Source organism: Pongo abelii, chromosome 15 (assembly GCF_028885655.2).
Source record: "Pongo abelii isolate AG06213 chromosome 15, NHGRI_mPonAbe1-v2.0_pri, whole genome shotgun sequence".
Taxonomy (NCBI): domain Eukaryota; kingdom Metazoa; phylum Chordata; class Mammalia; order Primates; family Hominidae; genus Pongo; species Pongo abelii.
The window spans coordinates 81,059,189-81,084,817 of NC_072000.2; the positions used below are offsets into that span (position 1 = coordinate 81,059,189).

The 25,629-nt window shown below is 46.8% G+C and overlaps 2 protein-coding genes across 17 annotated transcripts in view; one reads left to right on the top strand and one right to left on the bottom strand.

Annotated features, from left to right (window-relative positions):
• ANGEL1 (angel homolog 1) overlaps positions 1-13,848 on the bottom strand; it is a 35,598-nt gene extending 21,750 nt beyond the window's left edge. The window contains exons 1-5 of one of the 6 annotated variants that reach the window (XM_054530864.2): positions 13,629-13,824; positions 13,295-13,483; positions 6,437-6,551; positions 1,193-1,777; positions 51-277 (exon numbers count right to left, since the gene is read on the bottom strand). In XM_054530864.2, coding sequence (XP_054386839.1) covers positions 51-277; positions 1,193-1,777; positions 6,437-6,539 — 915 coding nt within the window. In that variant the 5' untranslated portion in view covers positions 6,540-6,551; positions 13,295-13,483; positions 13,629-13,824. The other 5 variants (XM_054530866.2, XM_054530865.2, XM_063715651.1 and 2 more) reach the window with 5 other exon arrangements.
• Positions 13,849-13,900: 52 nt separating this feature from the next.
• LRRC74A (leucine rich repeat containing 74A) overlaps positions 13,901-25,629 on the top strand; it is a 44,058-nt gene continuing 32,329 nt past the window's right edge. For 5 of the 11 annotated variants that reach the window (XM_054530871.2, XM_054530873.2, XM_054530872.2 and 2 more), the window contains exons 1-5: positions 13,908-14,294; positions 15,857-15,985; positions 18,770-18,942; positions 23,768-23,875; positions 25,442-25,538. In XM_054530871.2, the coding sequence (XP_054386846.1) occupies positions 14,258-14,294; positions 15,857-15,985; positions 18,770-18,942; positions 23,768-23,875; positions 25,442-25,538 (544 nt within the window). In that variant the 5' untranslated portion in view covers positions 13,908-14,257. Of the gene's footprint in view, positions 14,295-15,856; positions 15,986-18,769; positions 18,943-23,767; positions 23,876-25,441; positions 25,539-25,629 lie in introns of those variants that run through there. The other 6 variants (XM_054530875.2, XM_054530877.2, XM_054530869.2 and 3 more) reach the window with 5 other exon arrangements.

The following is a 25,629-nucleotide window of genomic DNA, read 5'->3' on the forward strand; positions in this document are numbered from 1 at the left end:
AGCCCAGGTCCAGCAACAATGCAAGATGGCAAATCCCCCTCTTCACTCACATCGGGGTCCCAGTGCTGGAATTCCTGCATGAGGTTCACGAAGCGATAGCTCCAATTGAGGATGTCCGGATGGCAATGCAGATAGAGCTCTGAGCTCTGCTGCATCAGGTCCTGAGCCAGGATGTTATAAGACATCAGAGTGAACTGGAACTGAGGGCCATCTCCTGCCTTCAGGCCCTGAGCATCTGGCTGGGTGGAGAAATCCTCCCATTCTCGCCACAGAATTTCTGCAAAGGGATTGGGAAAAGCATTCCATGGCAAGTACGAGTAATGCAGAGGTGCCGCCATCTCCACTCCTGACTCAGTAATATTATGCCTGAAGTTCCTTTTTCCATCTTCCCTGACACCCATCCCTCTCTGTGGGGAATTGAGCAGCATTCTATGGACATTCTTCAGATGACATGGTTAGCTCCACAAGGCCAGAGACAATCTTGGCCTGCTCACCACTACATCCCCAGTACCTAGCAGCTAATAGATGCTCCATATATGCAAGCTGACACTCTCTCATTTTTGATAAATCCATGAATCTCTGGAGAATCACTCAGATGAGTGTGCTTAACAGTCACCTGAGGTTAAAGACATTTCTAGAGTAATTGCAGCCCAGGTGTTTTCTGACCCCTAAACCTGGAAGAGTCTGTGGGACTAGAAACTATGGTGTGTCCCCATCTCCCCTATGGCATGTGGCAGCATAGTGGATTTCAAATCTATTGACGCCATTCTTCAAATTTTAATGGACTCTCAATATACAATACAAATAAAACTCAGGTGATTGTGACTGAGACAGAGAGTAGAGGCCCTGAGACCTCTCCATCCCTAACCCCAGAAAGCCCTAGGGTTACCACCAGAGAAATGACATTGTGGAGAATCAGAACTAGAGTATGCTTTCAGTTCTTCCCCTACCTGGCTTTATGACTTTAGTCATGTTCTGTTACCTCTCTGCCTTGTGATTATTTCACCTTTAAAACCATGGGGCTGGATGAGATGATCCGTAAGGACCCTCTAGATCTGACACGCCAAGATTCTTAGAAAAAATAGAAGCAGTGGCAGAGCTCCCTACCATAGAATCTTCTCTTTAGCAATGGCTCTGCCCACACCTGAGACACCCTGCTCCCTTGGCTCACTCAACCAGTTGTCAGACTCACCATGATATGGTATTTCCATTGGGGGAGGCTGCAACTGCCCCAGGCCCTCAAAGGGCCAGATGGGAGCCTCTTCCTGGGGCACAGGCTCAGGTGCTATGCTCCAGGCCAACACCGCCGGGTCCTCTTCCCACTGCTCTGGGGCCACGGCACCCACTGGGAGGACAGCACAGTCTGCATACTGGGGGTCCGACTGCATGGGGATAGCTGCCCACATGGGGCCCTCCACCCCCTCCACCTCCAGCAGTGGCTCCTCTCCTAGCATCTCAGGGAAAGGCTCGTCCAAGTTCTCTGCTGCCCGAAGGTCACTCAGCTGCCTGCTGGACCACTTGTCCTCTGAAGCAGCATTCTCTTCTCCAGGATTATCCATCAGAAGTGCCAGGCTGCTCTGGGCTAGTCCTTTATCTATAAGGGGCCCCTCACTTGCAGTTGAGAGCACCTGGCTCGACCCTTCTTCTCGCCACTGCTGCAGCAGGCCCTCACATTCCTCCTGGTCAGGGCCCCGAGGGGCCATGGCAAAGTCGCCCTCTACCTGGGGGGATGAGCTCTTCGCCAGAAGGACATTTTTTCGACATGTGAAGAAAGCATCTAGGAGGAAAGCCAAAATACCAGGTTATAAGACTGTCATCCAACCCACACTCTTCTCCCAACTAAAACATAAGCCCAATAAAAGCAAGACCCATATCCACCTTGCTCACCATTTTACCATCACTGGGCCTGCCCACCTTAATGCCTGGACATCATCATCATCATCACGGCAAAGTATTCACTATGTGCCAGGCACTGTTCTTTACAAGTGTTGACTAATTTATATGGCAGGGATCTGATAAATATTCAGTGCATGAAAGAACAGCTGTCTCACATAATCTAGAACACAGATGGGCACATATAACCACACTCCTTTTACGTGACTTAGTTAAGACTACTATTAACAAACTCTTTGGTTCTAAGAACCACATTACATTGGAACCAGCAAGTGACTGTTAATCAGAACTGTGGGTTATGATCTAGCACCAAAATTAATAAAACTGACCTTGAGCAATGCCCCTAGTCAGATGGAGTTACTCTTGACTGTAAAATGGGGACAAGAGGCCAGGCGTGGTGGCTCCCAGCACTTTGGGAGGCAGAGGCAGAGGCAGCAGGATCGCTTGAGGCCAGGAGTTAGAGACCAGCCTGGGCAACATAACGAAACTTCATCTCTACAAAAAATTAAAAATTAGCCAAGTACGGTGGCACATGCCCATGGTCCTAACTACTTGGGAGGCTCAAATGAGAGGATTGCTTGAGCCCAGGTCGAGGCTGCAGTGAGCTATGACTGCCCTTCTGCACTCCAGCCTGGGAGACAAAGTGAGACCTCATCTCAAAAAAATAAATAAATAAATTGAAAAAAAATAAATTTTAAATTTAAAAAAATAGAGACAAGAGAAGTTTGAACTAGATAATCTCTAAGAGCTTTTCCAGCTGTATAAATTCCCTAATCTATGAATGTATTCCAAAAGAAAAAGTCCTAAAGTAGATAGTCTCAAAAATCTATACAATTTACATCTTAGCAAGGGCCCTTAAGCCTTTCTCAAAGCTACTTATTGTAATAAAATCTTCACAAACTTCATTATCTGCTTTCCCATTCCACAACACATCAGAGGCTATAAATTACAAGGTGCCAACAATTGACAGTAAGAGACAGCTGACCTCTGCTACTGCAGCTACAAATGACCACCAACAGGCAAGAAAGAACGTGGGAAAAAACTCTAAAATTAGAGCCCCCAAACTCTGAGCACAGTATTTTGGTTAGAGCAAACAACTCCCACACTCACACACTCAACCATTTATTTACAGCACAGGACGAGTGACATGCACGATGCTGGCCCTCAATCACTAGACTCATTTTATTGGCAATTTTTTTTTAAAGGGAAGAAAACTTAAAAGTGGCTCAAATATTGAAAGACGGTTCAAATATCTTGTTTGGGGTCTATGTATATTTATTCCTTCTAAACAATAGTTTTAACCACGGTGATTTTGCCCTCGGAAGACATTTAGCAACGTTCAGAGACACTGTGGTTGTCACAACTGCAGCACTGCTACTGGCATCTAGTGGTTAGAGGACAGAGACGCTGCTAAACTTCCAACAATTCACAGGACAGACCCACAACAAATGATCCGGTCCAAAACGTCAACAGTGCTGAGATTGAGAAACCCTGCTCTAAACCTATGTATGGGCTGGGTCGTTGGGCTTTCATCTCAAGGACTTCCTAATTATCTGCCACTTGAAACATCCTCTGTGTATACCAGATGGCAGAGGTTCTTTGGTTCGCATGCACGAAGTTACTGGCTTTCAATTTTGGCAGATGTCTTTTGGTGGTGGTGGTGGTGGTGGATTTTCAGCAGCAGAATGCTTTTGTTTTTTAAAAATCTTATCTGGAAACCAAATATGCCAAGTAAATATAAGTGGGACTACTGTAATGTGTAGGTGGGGGGCCCTCCTCTGAGATCCCTAGAACTCTACTGGTCTGGAAACCTCTGGACTAGTATACTATATCACTAAGGCATTAGAAGAGCTCCAGGAATAACAGCAACATAGTTAAAAGAATATGTTTAGTTCTCTGAAAACAATTACTTCTGTGGAGTTTCCCACATTCCTCAGAAATATGGACACACAAGACATTCCTGAATTCACTGAGTGCCTACTATATACCAAGCAATGTGTTAACACCAGAGATACAGCGAACAAAATGGACGTGGCCCTGCCCTCCTGAAGTTTGCATTCTAACGGCAGATACACAGTAAAATTTAAAATATTTCTATATGAAATATATATTATCAATGACACACACATTGCGTATCAATTGTGTAAAGTTCCGCAAAGGAAAACCACAGAATATACAATTGGAGCCCTCATTCCTAAGTACTTCTTGGTCCTGTCCCACAAATTAAAGGCAAAAAGTCTGCGAGTTCCATGGGGTCTCAGAAACTGATGGTCGCATAAAACCCTCTGTAATTTCAAAGCCCAGGAATAGAGAATGCAGACAAATTATGAAACAGTAACGAAATAACCACCCCCTCTTTGAGGTATCGACTGGGCATTGCCCCCACCCCAGCACATCTCCCTCTAAACCGCCGGGAGTGGGGGCAGGAATGCTCCAAAGATGAGATCTAAATGTGTCTCTGATTGAACGTCCGTTTTTCAACCAAAGACACCGGTGAGAGAAGAGCGAGAGCTGCCAGGTGGCAGTGAAAGGTGAGTGTGAAGTTAACCTGGGGAAGATCGGTGCGTCCAGTACTTCGGCCATAAACCTCCCAGAGCCGATCCGCCTCGCCCGCTGAGAATTTGGGCACTCGCCTAGGTCCGAGCTACTACCCCTTCTCGACCCCCCGGGGTGCTGACTTGGCCGACCCCACAATCTCTCTGCACCCCCAGGGCCAGGAAAGGGCCCTGCCCGTCCACAGCTCCTCTCCACCTTAACCGCGGCCGGACGCCATCTGACAACAGGCGCAGGAGGGGCCGCCCACGAGGGACGTCGGCCAGGTCCAGGCCTCGTGGGGTCAGGAGGGGCCCGCGGGGCAGGGGCTCAGAACCGCCCCCCTACACCTCGGCACTGCCCGGGACACGGTAGTCGTGAGGCCCGGCCAACCGCACGCCGCCCCAGGCCCGCGGAGCCCCGCAGAGGTGGGCCCCGGCCGGGCTCCTGTCTGTCGGTACGCCTGGCCGGTACCTGAGAGGGCGCGGAAGAGGCGCGTGGCCGGCAGCAGCAGGTAACACAAGCACGACGCGATCATGGCCGGCCGCCCGCGCCCGCCTCCGCTCCTCACTGCAGCCAGCAGAGCCTTTCTCAGCTCGGCCCCGCCCCCGGCCCGGTCCGGCCCACGTGGTGCCGCCGCCGCGCTTCAACAACAACTTTATTGGGAGCGTAGGTCTACGGGTGCGCACGCAGGAAGTGGGAGGAGCCGGTTCCCATGGCAACTAGCCTCCCCTAGCTCCCGGCTGCCACCCAGGCTTCCCGAATTAAAATTGAGCGCCTCACTGGAGGCCCCATAGTGTTATTCAAAGGCCACAGTTTATTCCCACTTCTGCAGCTGACTAGGTGTCCACCTTGTGACCACACTATAGCCTCTCCGCCCCTCAGTTTCCTCACCTGTAAAATGAAGAGCTGGACTTTCTCTAAGGCTCCACTTAACCTTGACTTCTAGCCCTTCTCAACCCAGAAAGCAAGGGAGTTATTCCCCCATTTTCCCCGTTTTCCTGCCTCTACTTCCCTGTCTCAGATTCTAGGTCACAAATTGAGTCCTACCTTGCTTCAGGAAGTAAGATTTTGTCTCCTTCCCTACTTTCTAAATGGGCCTTCTTTTCCCTAATCTAGAAAAACAGGGTTTCCCATTGGTAAGGGAGTCGAGAAAGAGGGAGGACAAAGAGAGGAGAGAGGGAAGGGAGAGAGGAGAGAGAGAGAAGAGGGAAACTTCCACAAGGCCAGGGACCAGTTCTGGCTGGTTGTTTGCTCACCTTGAGGTATCTCTAATACAATCCAAGCACCTACTGTAACCAAGTACCCAGCTTGAAAGTTATATTCTTGTTATATTATTTTATTTCTTTATTTTTGTTCAGTTAACCACTAGGCACCCCCCGACACCCCAGCACCCCTCATACACACTGTTAGCATATCTAATTGTATGTTTGCTTTAAAGTTCCAGAGACTAAATCTTGAAACAATATAGGCATCTGTGGAAATCTCCTCCACCAGGAGATTGCTTCAAGGCTACAGTTAATTTATAACTCAGCCCAGCCCAAGATGATGCCAGCCCATTCACCAGATGGGCAGTAACTCAAGACAAGTCATCAGAACTCGTCATGAAGACCTGCACTGCCTCACCCCTTGCATACCCTCCATGCCAAAACTTCTTAAAGCCTCGCATTTTGCTTGGAAATGTGAAGCAGTTCCATTAAAGCAAAAGCCTGGATCGTTTTTCCGCACTGCTAGCTTTGGTTTATAATAAAGTCAGTCTCCTTCTACCATACCATTGCTCATTGGTTTTGCAAGCGGCCGAATCTGCATTCGCTAGCACTACTAGCCACCACATAAGCCTTTATTGACTGGTTGAACAAAGCATATGTCACTAAATGAAGGCCAGTTCTGCCATCACTTCTGTGCCACCCTGCGACCTCTTTGAGTCTCTCTTCCCCAGTCCCCCTCCCCCAATCTTCTACCCCAAACAGGCTCTGAAGGAGGGACTGGACAATGCACCCAGTTTCAGTACCCAGTGTCTGAGTTGTGCGATTTCCAATTTGTGGCTGGAGCCTTGGTTGTTCAGGGAAGCCTTCTGGGGAGTCACCAGATCCTGGACCAGCTGGGTACATCATAACACTGAAAGGCTAAAAGGAGGAAGAAGGAGAGGGTTAGTATTGTGGCCTTCCCACTACTTACCCTTAGTTCTAGAGGTGGCAATGTCTGCCTGCCTTCAGGCAACAGCACTCATCCCTTTGTTTGAGATGAAACAGAGGCCCAGCAATCTGAAGGTTGGGAAGCTGCTTAGAAATTAGTGCACAAATGGTGGATCTACCAAAGGCGCTCCCGAGGTCAGGCCCCCTCCTTTGATGTGGCTTAAGTAAAACCCTCCTTGTACCCTCCTTCCATTTTGTACCATGAGTTATCCAGAAGTCCAAGTTCCAAATCAGATCCTAATCAAGGGTAATGGTTCCCTTATCTCCACTGGGAAAATGCTTTCAAAATACAAATTTCTAGGCCCTACTCCCAGGGTTCTGATTTAGCAGCCCTGGAATGAGGCCCTTAAACACTTACTTATTCCAATGCACGGTTTGGGAACCTCTGCTAAAGGATCCAGTCTCAACTGGGCTGTTCAATGCACATGTGTGGGCACAATGTGTCAGCCCAACTGATCCATGTTCTTTCAGAGGCTTTTTCTGCGGCCAGTTAAGTGAGGCTTCCCTCTTTTTGTTTCCTGGTCCATAATCAGCCGTGTTGGAAGGTGTAGGGTGATATGAGGATCACAAGCTTTGGAGTTAGACCACCTGACTTGAAATCCTGGCTCTGCTACTTTTTAACCTGTGGAACCTCTCAGGTTGCCTAAGCTCTTGGGGCCTCAGTTTCCTCACTGTGCCTGACCCAGCATAAACTCTCAATGTTTATTATTACATTTTTGGATTTGGGCAGAAAAGCAGCTCCGGACGTGGCTGAGGTAGGATCTTCTTCCACAATTTCTGGCTAAAATAGGGCTCCTGCCCTCCAAATTGTAATGGGTATTACTAAGCAAGCCAATAACTACAGGTTCCAAGGAGACTTGGCCTGAAGGAGTTGAGCCTTAGGCTTCCCCAGTCAGAGGAAAATTACAAGTGCAATCTGCACAGTCTCCAGCCTCATTGTGTCAGAAATATCCCAAGAAGAGACACGATTCCCTCAATTCATTCCAGCTGTGCTAACAATGAAGACAAGTATGAGCACCTGCATCCATCACTACCATGGTTTCCAGGGTGCAGAACCTATCTAATGGAGCAAGTGGGAGGTTTTGCAATACTTTGAGAGACTTAAGATGCTCTCTTAAAGGGAAATTTCCAGTCCATAAGAAATTTAAGCCCTTGAGGGCTAAAATTTTACTTATGACAACAAATATATGTGGAATTCCAACAGAGTGGCTGCATTTATTAACTTATTGGTTGAACATGTGCAAATATTGTGGCAGCATAGTGCTTTCTTCAGGATTACAGAGGCTACTGACCAATGCCTGGAACAGTGCTGCTCAAAATAAATATATTGTGAACCACATATGTAATTTAAAATTTTCTAGTAGCCTCATGTAAAAAGTAAAAATAAATCAATTTATAAAGCAAGTGAAATTAATTTAATAATATTTTATTTTACCCCATAGATCCAAAAATTTTGTATTTTAACTTGTAATCAATAGTTCAAGATGAGATATTTTATGTTCTTTTTTTGTACTAAGTCTTCAAAATCCAGTGTGTATTTTACTTGGACATCACATCTGAATTTGGACTAGCCGTATTTCAAGTCCTGAATACTGCAAGGAGCTAATAGCTACCGTACTGAACATGGGCTGTTCTAGAGAGTGCAAACAGCTTCTCAGATAGGATAGGCTGAAAAGATTTGCTCATCTTCAACTCTTATGATAACCTGAGGCCCCTACACTCTTAGTAATCTGCCTTCTCTGAGCCTAGTGTTTTCTTTGGGAATCTCAAGATTTATGGCTAGGTATTCCCAGAATGTGCCAGATTAGTCTGAATTAATGCATTCATTTGCTCACTTATTCACTGATTCATGCATCCATGTGTTCATTAGAGATTTATCAGGCACTCATCAATGTTTACCCCAACCTCACCCTTAACTTTCCTTGACCTCCTGCCCACTCCCCGATTCCTTGAAACTTCAGCCCTGGACTCACAGTCTTCTTCCCTACCTCTAGTCCTCCTGTCACCAGTGTGGATGAGCCATTCTAAGCCCTGGACACTCATTGCCATGACCTCCTCAATGACCTCCATTTCCATGTACTTCAGACACTCCCTTCCCTGGCTTCACCTTGGATATGTCATTACTGGGCACTTTTCCCCTCTGAAATCATAAATTCACACACCCACTCTAATGGCTTTCTCATGGCTTTCTGCCTCTCCCACTTCTACTTCATCTTTTCTTTTAACTCCATCAAACCCTTGATTTCTCTATTCTGTCCTTCTCAAGCTTTCCCTCAGTCATCATTTCTTTCTCTTTCCAACATGGAATTCCCATGACCCCTCTTTTAAATCACTCTTCCCAATATCATCAACTCTCCTGCCCACTGTTCTTGGATTATATCTGCGTAGGTCAGTAAAACTATTCTTGGCTCTTACATCTGGGCTGCTGAGCAACAATGAATAAAATTACCAACCCCAAAGATTGAGGCCATTAGTGTGCTAGTCTCCAACCTCTCTTCTGCCCGCAACCTTCCCCAGCAATTCTATGCTCTTTAATTAGCTTTCTCTCCCATTCTCACAACGATCATTCTTCTCAAACTTTCTGCCCTATTGCCTCCCTTCTTGCTCTCAGGAGATTATCTCCCCATCAACTTTAGAGAAAAAAATAGAGCCACCAAGTGTAAATTCTCTACTCCCTGTTGCCACAACAATGCATTGACCAGCATCTCTAACCAACTTTTCCTCTTCTCCCAACACAGCAGTTGGCACTTCCACCATGCTCCGGACCCCCTCCCGCCCGCCTCATCTGAGATGATGCTCCTTCTACTACCCCTTTCCTTTCCTTCACTGACCCCTTCTCATCAACATTTAAGCATGCTCAAATCACTCCTGTCAAGAAGCCCTCCTTCAGTGACAGGTCCCCTCCAGCTAGCCCCTGCGTTCCCACCTCTCACAGCCAATCTTCTTGCAAGAGTTGTCTGCAGCTGCTGTCTACAATTCCTCACTCTTATTCATGCTCATTCCACTGAGATATAGCTTCCATCACCATTATGACACCAAAACTCCCTCCTCACTGTTCCTGATGCTTTCCTTGTTGAGGATAGTAGGGTCCTGCAGAAAGAACATGCCCTAGGCATTATTATTTGTTGAATATTCTGTAATTTTGCATAACTTCCCCCTTCTTGTAAGATTCTCTTCCCTTGGTTTCTGTGACATTCTTGTTTTCCGCTTGTCTTGGTGGATGTCCTATCCTTGTGTCCTTCACTTCTGTTCCTCTCACCACCATCCTTTCCCTGATGATGTTCCTAGGATTTCTCCTTTGGCCTCTCCCCTCGTCTTACTCCACTGTCCCTTCTTGGGAAAGTCTCACCACTCCAATGGCTTCAAATACCGTCCATATGCTGACAACTCACACATCTACATTTTTAACCCAAATCCTTTTCCTGGGCCACAGACCCATAAATCTTTTTGCCTGTGGATCTCTCCCAGTGGGCACCCCAGCGGCAACTCAAAGACTCAACCCAGCCAAAGCTGTACTCATCACCTCCCCGCCACCATCCTCCAAAAGACCCCTGCCCCAGCTCCTTTGTTCTCTCCTTTAGGAGTGGCACAACCATGTACTGAGCTATCCTGGCCCCTGCTTTTTTCTTCTCCGCTTTCTCTTATATATCTGATTGATTCCCAAATCCATGTGGTTTGGCCTTCTTTGTATTTATTCAATGGCTCCACTTCCTCCAGCCACTCCTGACTAGTGTTGATTCTCCCCTACCTCGATCCATTTTCCACACTGCAGCCAGAGCAATCTTTCCACTCTGTGAATCATATCAGGTCACTGCTGCCTAAGACCTTTTACTGCAAACTCCCACTGTCCTCAAAATGTAAGCCAAGCTCCTTGGATTAACTGTACAATCAATGCACCTCCCACCCCTAACTGCTTTCAGACCCACCTCTCAGTACCATGATGGCTTACCTCACAAACCAGTAGTTCAAAAGCACAACAGTTTAATCAGAGGGTACAGCACATGCTGGTTATGTGGTTTCTGAAATACTAGCCCCACAACAAAATTGAAAAGATACAAATTCAGCTGATTTTCAACAACGGTCAAAAGACAATTAAATGGCAAAAGAATAGTCTTTTCAATAAATGGCGATGGAACAATTGAACGTCCACATGTGAAACAAATGAATCTCAACCTATAACTTCACACCTTATACAAAAACTAGCTCAAAATGGGTCGCAGGAAAAGTTCTGGAAATAGATGGTGATGACGGTTGCACAACATTGTGCATATACTTAAACTCACTGAATTGTACACTTTAAAATGTTAAATTTAATGGTTAAAATGGCAAATTTTATCATATATATTTCATGACAATAAAAAAAATTAAATGGATCATAAACCTAAATGCAAAAGCCAAAACTATAAAACTTCTAGAACAAAACAGGAGAAAATCCGCATGACCTTGGGGTAGGCAAATAAATTTTAGATATGACACCAAAAATGTGATCCATAATAGGAAAAAAAAGATAATATTTGTAAAATTTTGACAAAATTTGGCTTTATTAAAATTAAAACTTTTACTCTGTGAAAGACATGTTAAGCGAATGAGAAGACAAGCCACAGACTGAGAGAAAATATTTGCAAATCACATTTCTGACAAAAGACTTATTTCCAGAATATATCAAGAATTTGCCAAACTCAGCAATAAAAAAATAAACAACCCAACTTAAAATGAGCAAAAGGGCCAGGCATGGTAGCTCACACCTGTAATCCGAGCACTTTAGGAGGCTGAGGCAGGCAGATCACCTGAGGTTGGGAGTTCGAGACCAGCCTGACCAACATGGAGAAACCCCATCTCTACTAAAAATACAAAATTAGCCAGGCATGGTGGTGCATGCCTGTAATCCCAGTTACTTGGGAGGCTGAGGCAGGAGAATCGCTTGAACCCAGGAGGTGGAGGTTGCGGTGAGCCAAGATCGCACTATTGCACTCTAGCCTGGGCAACAAGAGCGAAATTCCATCTCAAAAAAAATAGTAAATAAAATGAAATGAGCAAAAGATCTGAACAAAGAACAAAGGAAATATATAAATGGCAAATAAGCATACGAAAGGATGCTCAACATCATTAACCATTCGGGAAATGCAAATTAAAACCACCATGAAATACCACTACACACTTACTAGAATGGAAGAACAAAACCAAAAACTGGAAATGGTAAATATTGGCAAGGATGTGGAGCAACTAGTGCTGTCATACATTCCTGGTGGGAATTCAAAATGGGCATACACGTTTGGGCGTGGTGGTTCACTCCTGTAATCCCAGCACTTTGAGAGGCTGAGGTGGGCGGATCACCTGAGGTCAGGAGTTCAAGACCAGCCTGGCCAACATGGTGAAACCCTGTCTCTACTAAAAATACAAAAATTAGCCAGGCGTGGTGGCACACGCCTGTAATCCCAGCTACTCAGGAGGCTGAGACAGGACAATCGCCTGAATCCGGGAGGCAGAGGTTGCAGTGAACCAAGATCGCACTACTGCACTCCAGCCTGGGTGACAGAGCGAGACTCTGTCTCAAAAAAAAAAATTCTTTTTTAATTATTGTCCTTAAACATTTTTATTTTTTCCAGAATTGATTATTATGCAAAAAATATTGCTGTCCACCATTCTAAAGAAAATATCTGATGATGTCACTCTCCTGTTCAAAAATCTTCATTGTCTCCCTATTGCCTTTTAATTGCATTCGGATCTCTCCCTGAAGCTGCCCTGGCCCTGGTGGCCTCCCCTTCTGCTACTTGTCTTCATAGCCTGCACTCCTACGTGGGGATCTGCTGCCTTCCTTCATCCTGACCTCCTGGAAATGCCTTTTCCCCAGACTCTACTTGTCCAGAGCCCACGCAATTTCCCCAATGTGAAGAAACCTCACCCTCCCCTGAACTCCCAGCGCATTTCCCCAAAGACCCTTCTCAGTTTCCCTGCTGCTGTGGGATCCAGGCTGGTGGTGCCTCTATCCAGTGGCTTAGTTGGAGCACCTACCTCTAGATTTTCTCACTCACCCTTCAGTACCTGAGACCAGATGGTGCCGTCTGAGTAGAGCACCCAGAGCCCTAGACCAGGACACACATGCTCTCCGATCCCTCTTTCTCCCTCTTAATGCTTCCCTATCCTCTGCAATAGTGTTGGCCAGCCAGATGCCCTGAGGATCACCAGGACTCATGTCTACCTGATCATCCTAGGAGCTGATCACTCTCTCTGGCCTGTTTGGTATTTCTTTAGAAGGACCACATGAGATTGGGCCACCAGAATGGTGCTGCCATGCCGATTTAGGGTGACTCAAATTGTTTATACGAGCAAGAACTCTGCCAAAAATATTTGCCCAGGACCCTCACCCTAGGGTGGCCCTGTCAATTTCTATCATGCATTGCACATGCCTTAAAAGAGTCCTGTCTTAATCATGTCTGCATCCCTTCCCCACAGTGGTGCCTATTTTAGCGCCCGTACGTAATAGAGACTCAATAAGTATTTCTCAGCATGAATGCTTGAAGGAATAAGTAACACCTCAGGTATACATATTTCTTTTGATCCATGGTTCTAATCATGTTTTCCTCGCACACATTTCTAGATCTTCCTCATTCTGAGTAGCAAAAAAAAAAAAAAAAAAAGGAATTTTGACATCCTCAAACCCTCCAGTCACTGACCTGACCGTTGATGTCCTGAAAACTTATCAAGAAAGAACAAATGTGCCTCCAGATTCTCCCAAAACCAAACTGCAACTGGACTTCAACTCCAACACATGTGAGAATGGCCGAGTGTGGGAACGCTGGTTGAATGGTCTCAAGGTAGGCAGCCCCGTAGTTTGGATTAAACAATGCTTTGGCTGCAACAAACTGTAGTGATAGGACATATGTTCATTGTGCTTTGCTTTTGATCTTCAGCTCCAAGGTTAAGATGCTCTCCCATGGGGAAAAGAAAAAAGGAAGAAGAGCTGGGCAGAAGAAAACTGACTTCACCCATCACTGAAATACTTCATACCTGAAGCACAGCTCTCTTGCGAGAAGAACATGATGGCAGCTCTTCACAGTCACCTAATTAAGGGGCTTGGGTTGGATCCTGACTCAGAGGGAAATACAACACCATTGAGAGGCCCCCCCCTCCCCCCCACAGCACCTGAGCACTCACAGCCAAGCCTGGGCTTGGCCCCAGTAGACATATGAGTACAGGTACCTGCCAGAACCACCCAGAGGGCGGGAAGCCTGCTGTTGCCAGGTCCACCATGTGAATCACAATGACTGCATGAGGTCACGGAATGTTGAAGATGAAATGAAAGTGGCTCCTGAGTCACAAAGTCACAGGCAGATGGGGATCCTTTGGACAGGGCTCCCATCAATAGAGCAGTCCCACTCTCCCGGATGAGCTGGAGAAGTAGCTATCTCTCCCAGACAGAGTTGGGGTCAAATTCATGCACATCCAATTCCCATCAAAGCCCACTCTTCCCAGGGCTTGCTGGGAGGGAAGGATAACTGCAGGCTCCCCTGGGATGTCCCCACGTGAAGGAAGTTCACAGAGTTTGAGACAGAGGTGAATGGACAGGTGTGCTTCTTAGGGAAGCAGTCGAGAGGTGGCAAGAAGTTGGCAGCTGCCCTCAAGAGGGTCCTGGCACCATGGACAATGACAAGCCTCTTCAGCCTGAGACAGAAGGTGAAAGGGCATCCCATCTCTCACCACTCAGGCCCGTCCCTGCTGCCTCAGTACGACACCTAGTGATCACAGGACCCTGAAGCCCACTTCTTCCCTCACCTGGGACCCTCTAGAAGTAGGATGATTTGTTATACTGACTTGGGTTCAGGGCTTGGCAAACAGGAAGAATTGGCTGCAGTGCTATGCCACAACTACCTCATACTGGCTCTAGCCAGCTTTAATTTTTATTGTGTGGCCTGGTTGATACCATATTTGTAGTTTGAAATCAGCCACATTGGGAATATTTACACCACGTGAATTGGCTAACGCTATAAATCAGGATGTTTTTGGTGTTGTTTGTTTTTTTTTTTCCTGGAGAATCAATTGTTAAATATTTACCAGCATTCTACTGGTTGAATGGAATTCTAAATTGTTTGACAAGGAAATTAACACTCAGAAATTCATCACTTTTCTAAGGGCACTCAGCAGTCTGACAGCCAAGCTGCTGTCTGTCTTCCAACTACCAAGTCACTGCTACCTGTACTGTGTATCCCAGACAGTCTGGGAGATAAATGTTGGAACCTGGGTCTATGGACAAGGATTAAGAAAGACCTGCATGGACTCATTAGGAACCCCACCATCCTAGAATCTGGGTGGTCAAAACTTGGGACCCCTGCCACAAATGCTAAGCCCACCCAATGAGTAGGTTGGCTAAATTCTGACAGGTCATTCAGAGGCATGGCATGGCTTCTTGAAACTACTGAGTCCTGCCAATGCCTTAGGATTGAGCTCTGGATTTTATGTGTGGCTTCCAGAAGCCCAGGGCTTTCAGGAGCCTATGGCTGATCCCAGGTCAATGGCCCAGAGGTGGTAAAACCACATCTAGCAAGTGCAGAGGACTGGTGTGAGGGGAGCTCTGTTCCCAGCAATGAATATGATTAATTCATTACTATGAATTAATCATAGTAATTCATTTCGACCCAAGAGAGATTTTCAAGCCCCTCCTTCTTCCTAATCACAAATCAATGTTAGATTGGAAGGAAGAGAAGCTAAGTCAAATTCTTAGGAATCAAATTCTCTCTCTTGCTCTCTGGAACTGCTCCTGGTCCATTTTATTTTCTATTTGACCTAAGTTGCCACCTCCCCTGCCCTGCCCTGCCCCTTATACTCCCTGGCACCATTTGCGCCTGACAATAAGGAAGCCTGTGTATCGGGACCCACCCTTTCACCTGAAAGAGTAACAGCACACCCCAAAACCCACCCAAACACATAAGAAGTGGAAAGTGTGAGCAAGGAGCCGATCTCCAAGGCAGGCCTCAGACAGGGAAGGGGGCAGGAGCAGCCGGTCTCCAGGGAGCAGAAGGGAGTTGGTTTCACAAGCTCCCGTGGACCCTGCAGCTGGAGCCAGGGCTATTGGGGAAGGGAGGTTTGTAGAGTGGACTTGCCCTGGCAGGGCTTGGCACCTTGAGGACCTGGGACTCAGAGGAAGGGAGCAGAGATGGAGGGGCGGCAGCGGCAGGCTTTATTGGAGAGGCCGGCAGGTTTTATTCCTGGCATCAAGGAGATGAGTTTTTTTCTTCCAGATGAGATTGAAATTGAGCCAGTACAACAGAGCAGCGATAAAATGCTCTACTGTGAGGCCGAACCCCCGCCGACTGTCGAAAAAGTGAAACCAGCCCGGGAGAATTCGGAAACAGACCTGGAGATTGAAGGTGAGCATGGGCATTTGGGGGCAGTCAGGGCAGCTTCTCCTCAGAAGGTGGAGAAATCTGGTTTCCAGGAGCTGTCATCTCACTCCTTTCCAGAGTGTGCCCTGCGGACGGCCTGTGGAGGAAATGTGGCAGAAAGGGCTGCTCGATTTTGCCTGGAGTCCTTCTCCGGGCTGGCAGGGAAGAGCAGCTGCAGCTTCCCACGCTTGTCACCTGCCTCAGGAGCAGTGCCCTCACGTTGGCTTGTTAAAAGCGGAATCAATACACAAACAAAGTTTTCTGATCTTCTAAATGTTTCCACGTGGGGCATCCTATGCAACCTTTGCAATAGTCCTAGGAGGTAGGCATCTTTGCCCGTTTTCAACAGAAGAGGAACTGGGCCTTAAAGAGATTATAGGCATTGCCCAGGGACAGCGGGAGTTTGCCCAGCACATTGGCTGATCCCGTGTTTGACTCACTCTGATGGTCCTGCCTTCTGTATTCCATATTCCAGGCCCCTGGAGTGTTTCTGTGGCCTATCTTGCATCCCAGTGACTTTCCCACGCTTACCTTAGAGCTCTGGTTTCCCCTACTTTTCTTCATAAATCTAAGCATGCCTGGGTATCGGGACCGGCTGAGCTGAAACAAAGACTCTGTTAATGCAAATAACACCTCCACCCTCTCTCTCCTCCCAGTTTCCCCAAGAAGGGAAGCATCGAAAGAGAACACTTGTGAAGCAAGGGGAGAATTACACTGGTTCCATCTGACAGGGCCAGCCTCAAACTTCCCAGGCCAAGGCTGGCCCAGTTTCCCTTCCTCCCCTGTGGCCTTGCAGCTGGCTAGTGTCAGTGATTCACAGGCAGCAGAGATGGAGGAAGGCCAGTTCTGCCAAATTGAACTGTGAAGTTCATCTGCATAGAGTCAGTTTATAAACCTCCCCACCACGGTCAACATACAACATACATCTTCACATTTCTACGCAGACCTCCTCCCCACTGACCCCCAGGCAGCCTGTTGCTCTTTCTGTGGCTTCTTGTCCACTTCAAGTCTGTTGCTAACGTTGCTTCCAACACCCAACTTCATTCACGTGGTTGGAGAAGGTAGCAAAGGACAACACTGGATGTTTGGCCAAAGGGTCCTGTTTCTATCTCATTTCCCCATCTCTTCCCCTGACCGCAGCAAGTGCTAACACTGTCGCAAGCTGCCCATAAAATATAACAATAGGGAACACAGCTAGAAAGGGTCAGCATCAAAACCAGCAGAATTCGTCCCAGGGACAAAACCTGGGGGTTACCTTCCCTGCTTTTGCCAACAGGAACCTCTAATGGCTGAATGTGGCACCAAAAACTCTGTCCTGAATGGTAACTCGGGGCTCAGCAGCCCTGGCTCCTGGTGCCCCTGCTGTGGGTGCTGAGACACTGGGAATGGGCAGGGACGGCATGGGAAATGGGCCAGCTGGGAGCAGTGCTGGCTGTAAGTCTAGAGAAGAGGGGGAGACGAGCCTGGTTTGCTCACTTGCCATGAGCTGTTTTTCTCCACAACAGTGGTTCTCACCTGGAAGCAATTTTGCACCAAGGGGACATTGGGCAAACTAGGGGTGGGGGGTTGCTACTGGCAGCTTGTGGGTCCACGCCAGGGATCCTACTAAACACCCTACTATGTATAGGACAGCCCTCAGAACAGAATTATCCAGCCCAAAATACCTGCAGTGCTGAGGCTGAGAAGCGCTGCTGTACAAGCCTCCCAAAGAGAAGTCTAATTTGTAGTTGTGCTTGCAAAATCAGCTTCCCTGTGAAGCACTTGTCCTTTCACCAACAAAGCTCCCATTGTCAGCCTTAGATTGTTTGGAGGGGGACGGAGTTGGCCAAAGGCCCTGGGATCTGAAGGAAAAACAGATGCAGACATAGACGCCAGCTGGCCTCAGGAAGCCCTGCCATAGGCTGGACTTGCCTAATGAGGACACAGCTGTGGGGCACCCAGAATCCAGGGAGGCCCGATGCCCAGTGACCATGGGCCAGGCTGGCCTAAAGCCTAAGAAATAAAGGCCCCCAGGGGTTAGAATGGAAAGGTGCAGTCCCTACTTCTGTTAGCTGGTTTTAGCACTGACCAACTGTGTGTTATTTGAGGTTAGGTTTGTCGTCAATAAAGCAAGGATGACAGTCCTTTTTATAAGGAAAATGACATGCAAGCTTTTGAAAGAAAAAAGACCATTCACATGCAAGCATGCTTGTTTCTCGCTGATGTGGAGGTCTTTCCATATTCACTGGTTTGCCATTTTGAGAAGTCCACTGTGTCCTAGTTGGGCTTTTTAAACATTGGTGCCTCTCTAAGTCTTTGGTAAAGTTTTTTCGTGACTCACAACCTTGTGATAGTGGCGATGAAACTAAAAGTGAAATGGAGACTCCATCAACCATCAAAAGTCATCCGCATTTGGCCTTTCAGAATTGTCCAAAGGTGGGCAAGAGGGCTTGGGCCTTCTATGTCCTTGATGACCAATCACTGGATGTGGCCAACCTGGGTAGGTGGGGTGAAGCACACTGCTCACTTCTAGGGAAGCTTCTGGCCTAAAACCATGGGCCTCATCTCCTACCCAAAGGGAAACATTCATCTGGGACTTTCTGGAGTTAGAGTCTCCCTCTCCCACCGTGGACTGACTTCCCAGACAGGAGCAGGCTTCTTAGCACATATCCACCGGGAGAGATCCTCTGGCAGAGGACAGTCTAGACGTGAGTGAATGTCACTGGGGCCAGAGGGGAGAGAAGGCAAAGGTGGAAGAGAAATCCTACTTCAGCCCATCCTTCTCTGCAGATGATGAGAAATTTTTCACCACTGGACAAAAGGAGCTGTACCTGGAGGCCTGCAAGCTGGTGGGTGTAGTGCCTGTTTCCTACTTCATTCGGAACATGGAGGAGTCCTACGTGAACCTCAACCACCACGGCCTGGGCCCCAGAGGTACCAAGGCTATTGCTATAGCCCTGGTGGTGAGCATGCTAGTGGGAGCTCATGAAACCTGGAGGAGGTGGAGGGTTGGCAGAGTGGTAGGCCCAAGATTCAGAGGGCCCCTCCTATAGAGCCTAAACCCACACTTTATGCCCTTATGCCACACTGCCCTGGGCTCTGCTTGGCTGCCAGATGATTTATTTAGCTCCTGGTAGGAGGCTGCTAGCAACCTGGGCCTTAGAAGTCTATGCTCCTTGCAGAGACTTTGGGGAGAAAAAAATAGAAGTCTATATACTCTTTACTGTTCAGGAAGCAAAGGCACCAGCCCCTGGGCCCAGGAAAAGTGACCACGCCCAATTATCAATGCAAGAGCACCAACAAAATGCCAGCCTGGGTCTCCATTCCAAAGCTCACCTTTGCTATAAATGGGTTTACTACTGACCCACTCCATTCAATGTCTGCCTTGTGCAACATTATAATTCATAAAGACCAAGGTGTAGAGTAGATCAAGTTTTCCCACAGAAGTAGTGTTCTCTCTCAGCTTGGTATGACCAGACAAGGACTTGACCTTGACTTCATCATGACTTTATATAATTATAACTGATTTACACACAAAACTGACTCCCATCACAGAAAAACAGAAAACCTAACAACTGCCTGTCAGCACAACACTGTTTGTCCACTTAGAAAAGTAAACAGAAAATTCCATTATAAAAAAGCTCAGTAAGGTAGAGAGGTAGATGTGTCTTTAGAGGTGACATTTAAAATTGGTAATAGTTAAATTATCCATGGAAAGAATGAACAGAGAAAAATAAAGAGGACTTACAGGACCACCAGGTTTGTATGCTCACTGTGCAGTAAGGACCAATACACTGAAACAGCAGAGTTTGCAGCAAAGAAAGAGTTTAATGATCACAGGGTGGCCAAGCAAGGAAATGAAAGGAACCCTTCCATCCATTTCCCTAAGGAGTTCTGGTCTAGAGTTGTTTGTTTGAGACAGGTTTTCTCTGTTGCCCAGTCTGGAATACAGTAGCATGATCATGGCTCACTGCAGCTTTGACCTCCTGAGCTTAAGTGATCCTCCTGCCTCAGCCTCTTGATTATTTAGGACCACAGGTGTTCACTACTGCATCCAGCTAATTTTTGCATTTTTAGTAGAGAAGGAGTCTTGCTATGTTGCCCAGGCTGGTCTCAAACTCCTGGGCTCAGGTGATCCACCCACCTCAGCATCCTAAACTGCTGGGATTACAGGCATGAGCCACTGGACCTGGCCTGGCCAACAGTTTTTAAGGGGATCTTGGAGGACAAGGGGCTGAAAAATTAGGGTCATTGATTGGTCGGGACAAGGGGGATGAAATCATCAGGAGGTAGCAGCTGCATGCTTTGGTGAGTCAGCTCCTCTTGGGGTCCTTCAGATCAGCTGATGTCAGTAGTAGTTTCACCAGCATCTCAGATGGAAAACTTAACATTTCACAATGCTTGCAATGTTATCTGCAGAGCAGTGAAAAGGAGCTATGATCCTGTGACAGAGTCTATGTGATTCTGGGGCAACAGGCAGCAAACAACTCTGAGGAAGGGGTCAGAGAGCAGCTGACCCCATGACCAGTGCTGTGTGTGCTGCAAGCTGGGCTGATTCCCATTTCTCCCCTCCCTTCTTCCCTGATCAATTTTATAAAGTTGATAGGGACAGTTTCAGGACTGAGAAAGAATTCTTTAAAAATATTATTTATAAAGGATCTGAAAGAAGAAAAGGAGTCAGTGAATTCAATAGAGAATGAGTGACTGAAAGACAGGAGAAGCTACAGAACGGTAGAGACAGCCAAAGACAAGCTGCAGGAAGACTGAGTTGGCCAAGTTCAATGATGCAGACATCTGAGAGAGTGATGAATGAGGAAGGCAATTCCGTGCATCCATATCTATTCAGTTATGAAATACATGGCAAGCTCCAAAAAGTCTTGAAATACACTGTCATTGTTGGTTGCTGGAAGGTATAGTAGTCCACCCTTACCCACAGTTTCACTGTCTACTATTTCAGTTGTTCTTACAGTACAATAAGGTATTTTGAGAGAGAATGAGAGAGAGAGATGCCACATTCACATCATTTTTTTTTTTGAGACAGAGTCTCGCTCTGTCTCCCAGGCTGGAGTGCACGGTCATGATCTAAGCTCACTGCAACTTCTACCTCCCAGGTTCAAGTGATTCTCCTGCCTCAGCCTCCCGAGTAGCTGGGATTACAGGTGCGTGCCACCACGCCTGGCTAATTTTTCGTATTTTTAGTAGAGACAGGGTTTCACTATGTTGGCCAGGCTGGTCTTGAACTTCTGGCTTCAAGTGATCCTCCCGCCTTGGCCTCTCAAAGTGCTGGGATTACAGGCATAAGCCACCGTGCCCTGGCAACATTACTTTTATGATAGTATATTATAATAATTGTTCTATTTTATTATTAGTTATTGTTAACCTCTTATTGTGCCTAATTTGTGAATTAAACTTTATCATGGGTAAGTATGTATAGGAAAAAAACATAGTATATTTAGGGTTTGGTACTATCTTTGGTATCAGGCATTTACCAGCGGTCTTGATGTTTTTCCCCAAGGATAGGGGTGAACTACTGTAATCACTGTTAGAATGTAAGTTGCTTTTATGATAAGAGGGTTAGGCTTGTGTGCTATTCATTTTAAGTGCCTAGCCCCCAGTTGGCATTGAACGGTGTATTCATAGAATACATGGTCTTGTTTTTCCTCACTTTCCCCAACACACTCATTCTTTCTTAAACATATAACAGCATTTGCGTTTAGCATATGCACTTTAAGAAGTGACACAAAATGTGAGATTGCACTGTTTTCCGGGGATGGGAAGAAAGGAGCTGAGAAAGAACAAAGCTGTCTTGAGATTTATCGAGGGTGGAAAGGCTGATTAATGAAGGGTTAGGAACGCACCATTACCTCATGTGCTTCGTGGGAAAAACATGGATGATAATGACATCCTCTCAGGACTTGGACCACTTGTTTCTTAGTAACAGCAGTTTCTGTTTGGGGGTAGTTTCTTCTTCCCCCATTCTCTGTATCATTCATTTGACAATTAATCATCGTGACATTCTGGTGGACTGAACTTCTATTTGCTCTTTGTACTGATTAACTTTTCACATGTTTGTGTTTCCCTGGCCTAGATTAGGAGCACCCTAATAGCAGGCATCGTATTTCATCCTTGTGTGTATCCCTCGACGGCCTAGCACCGTGCCCTTACATGTGGGGGCAGCAGGTGGGGTGAGAATGGGAATGTTCTCTGTTAATCTTTGTTTCCCCAGCAGTGAACACAGATAGTGACAAATAGACACTGGCCCATGTGGAATAAATGTGGATGGATTTGGGGACTGGGCCTCCTGCTTCCCCCTAGAATGTGCTGCTCCCCAGTATGAATCTGGCAGTGGTGATTCAACTCATGTTTCTAGACACTGCTAAATAGCACCTAGATGGGAGGCGCCCTGAGCCATCTCCCTCACCTTTGAGCACAACTCAAGGCAATTGAATTTTGCCCAGCCCAGAGAGCTGAGACCAGTAGACATTTCAGGAAGCCCCAGGGTGAACCATCCTGCATTGCAATAGCTTGGTCTATCACATTTTCCTTTTTCAGGGAAGAGGGTGGGGGAGGACCAGCATTAACACTCCTTCCACCTGCTACTTCTCTTGCTCCTTAGTGGGACTTGAAAATGCTCAAATCCAAACCTGTGTCTGTTCTCTGTACCTGTGTGTACTGGGAACAAGGTGGGGAAGGGAAGATCAAAGTTCTGATTGGAACTAACCCAAGTCCTTCATGCTGCAATGCAAATCCTTTCCTCTCTCTCCTCTTGCCCCTCATAGAAATGCAGACTAGTGGCTCACGCCTGTAATCCCAGCACTTTGGGAGGCCAAGGCGGGTGGATCACCTGAGGTCAGGAGTTCAAGACGAGCCTGGTGAACATGGTGAAACCTCATCTCTACTCAAAAAAATACAAAAATTAGCCGGGTGTGGTGGTGGGCACCTGTAATCCCAGCTACTCAGGAGGCTGAGGCAGGGAGGATTGCTTGAATCCAGGAAGCAGACGTTGCAGTGAGCCGAGATCATGCCACTGCACTCCATCCTGGGCGACAGAGCAAGACTCCGTCTCAAAAAAAAAAAAAGAAATGCATACTATCTTGGATCTAGATATTCACCAAAGATTTATATGTCCAATTCCTTCCAAACAGACTTGAGGTCACCTCCTAGTAAAGAGAGTACCAGAGCGAGGTGTGGTGGCTCACGCCTGTAATTCCAGCAACTTGGGAGGCTAAGGCAGGAGGATCACTTGAGCCCAGGAGTTTGAGATCAGCCTGGGCAACACAGACCCCATCTCAAAAAATAATAATTAATAAATAAATAAATACAAATTAAAAAGAGTGTCCCAGATAAAACTGAAGCGTAAATTAGAAGAAAGGCCTCTGAAGAAAGCAAAATCAATGCTTTAAAGGACCTCCTTGGAAGAATCTTTATGTTTAAATATCCTTATTCAATGTATCAAGTTTTCCTTAATCTTGGAGTAGGTCACAGTTCTCTCTCCTTAGGGCTAAATAGTTAAAATCTGTTTAGCTCATCCTCGTGCCTCCAACTTGTCAGGGTTTTAATTGCTTTCAGGATCCTTTTGTAAATTCTCCCAGAATCAGCGTTATTGTCCTAGCAAAACTCCACGGGTTGGTTCGGCCCCTGTTCTGGTCTCCTCGCCCTTGCCAGGCCTTCAGAATTCCTAGCCTGCATCTCCACGCCCACTCATATGGCTGGCCCAGGGCGAGCAGGGAACTGACTGGGTCACCAACCACTTCTGTGTCTCTCTCCCTCCCTTTGTGCTGGCTGAAGTCCAACACGGCTGTTACCAAACTGGAGCTGGAAGACAATTGCATCATGGAGGAGGGCGTCTTGAGCCTGGTGGAGATGCTACAAGAGAACTACTACCTCCAGGAGATGGTACTGTGCCCCCCTGTGCTGGCTCTTACCATCATCCCTGGGGATTCACAACCCACTGGAGACAAGCCAGAGGCCCTGCCAGGACCCAGGCTGCCTCCAGGCCCCTGCCAGCCCCTGCCCTTCCCACATGACTTCTTGGAGGAGGGCCACATGTGAGAGGTTGTGTTTCCTATGGCTGTAGGAAATCCTAAGAAACAATTTATGGCCGGGCGCGGTGGCTCACACTTGCAATCCCAGCACTTTGGGAGGCCGAGGCGGGCGGATCGCCTGAGGTCAGGAGTTCGAACCCAGCCAGGCCAACATGGTGAAAACCCGTCTCTACTAAAAGTACAAAAATTAGCCAGGCATGGTGGTGTAATCCCAGCTACTTAGGAGGCTGAGGCAGGAGAATGGCTTGAACCCAGCAGGTGGAGATTGCAGTGAGCTGAGATCGCACCACAGCACTCCAGCCTGGGCAACAAGAATGAGACTCCATCTCAAAAAAAAAAAAAAAAAAAAAAAGAAACCATTTCTGTCTGGAGATTAGAAGCCCTTAAAAATGATAAATGTGGCCAGGCATGATGGCTCACGCCTGTAATCCTGACACTTTGGGAAGGCAAAGTGTGCAGATCACCTGAGGTCAGAAGTTCGAGACCAGCCTGGCCAACATGGTGGAACCCCGCCTCTACTAAAAATATAAAAACTTAGCTGTGCATGGTGGTGTGTGCCTGTAATCCCAGCTACTCGGGAGGCTGAGGCAGGAGAATCACTTGAACCCCGGAGGCAGACGTTGCAGTTAGCCGAGATGACGCCACTGCACTCCAGCCTGGGTGACAGAGTGAGACTCTGTTTCAAAAAAAAATTGATAAATGTAGCTCTGCATAGTTGCCTTAAAGTGAACTTTCTTAAAGAAAGTAAAGACATGAAATAATGTCATAAAAGACAATGTGCCTAGAGATGGCTGGCGGTGGTGGTTACACAATGTGAATATGCTTAATACCATGCCACTGGACACTGAAAAACGGCAAAGATGGTAAATAATATGTTATGCTTATTTTACCATCATAAAAAGAAATTCAAAGAAAAGGGGGAAACAACCAATTAAGACAGTAATGGCCACTTTATATAAAGTCTCTCCCACTAGCTTAAAAGGACAATTCATACTTCCCGAATCAATGAGTGGAATTTACAATGATTATGCACTCTAAACTCATTTTTCACTGTTTCACTGCCAAGCTCTCCAAATGAAGCTGTTTTGGGTTTTAATACAAAGAAACAAAATAGTACGCTTATCTGAAGCACCAAGGCTAAATTGGGAAAATAGGGAGTCCTTGAAGCCAACTTCAAAAAACTGAGACCAGCCAGCCCACGGGTCCCACCGGGAGGCCCTGGAAAAGCCGGTTCTAGAGCCCGGTTTCCTATTGCCCTTCTCTTCATCCTTGGCACCTCCCTAATCTTCCTAATCCTTTCCCACCCCAACCCTACTCCCTCAGCACAGGACTCAAGTAAACCACAAAAGACATCATTTGTTCATGAGGGCCCTTTGGTGAGCTTTTTTACATACCGAAGTGTTTTCTTGCCTTTTAGAATATTTCCAACAATCACCTTGGTTTGGAGGGAGCCAGAATCATCTCAGATTTCTTCGAGAGAAATAGTTCTTCTGTCTGGAGCCTTGAGCTTTCAGGTGAGCACATGGAAAGGGAGGGAGAAGACACTGGGAATCAGAGTGAGGGAAGAGGGGAAAAACAGAGAATTCAACGTCTCGTTGAACCAGA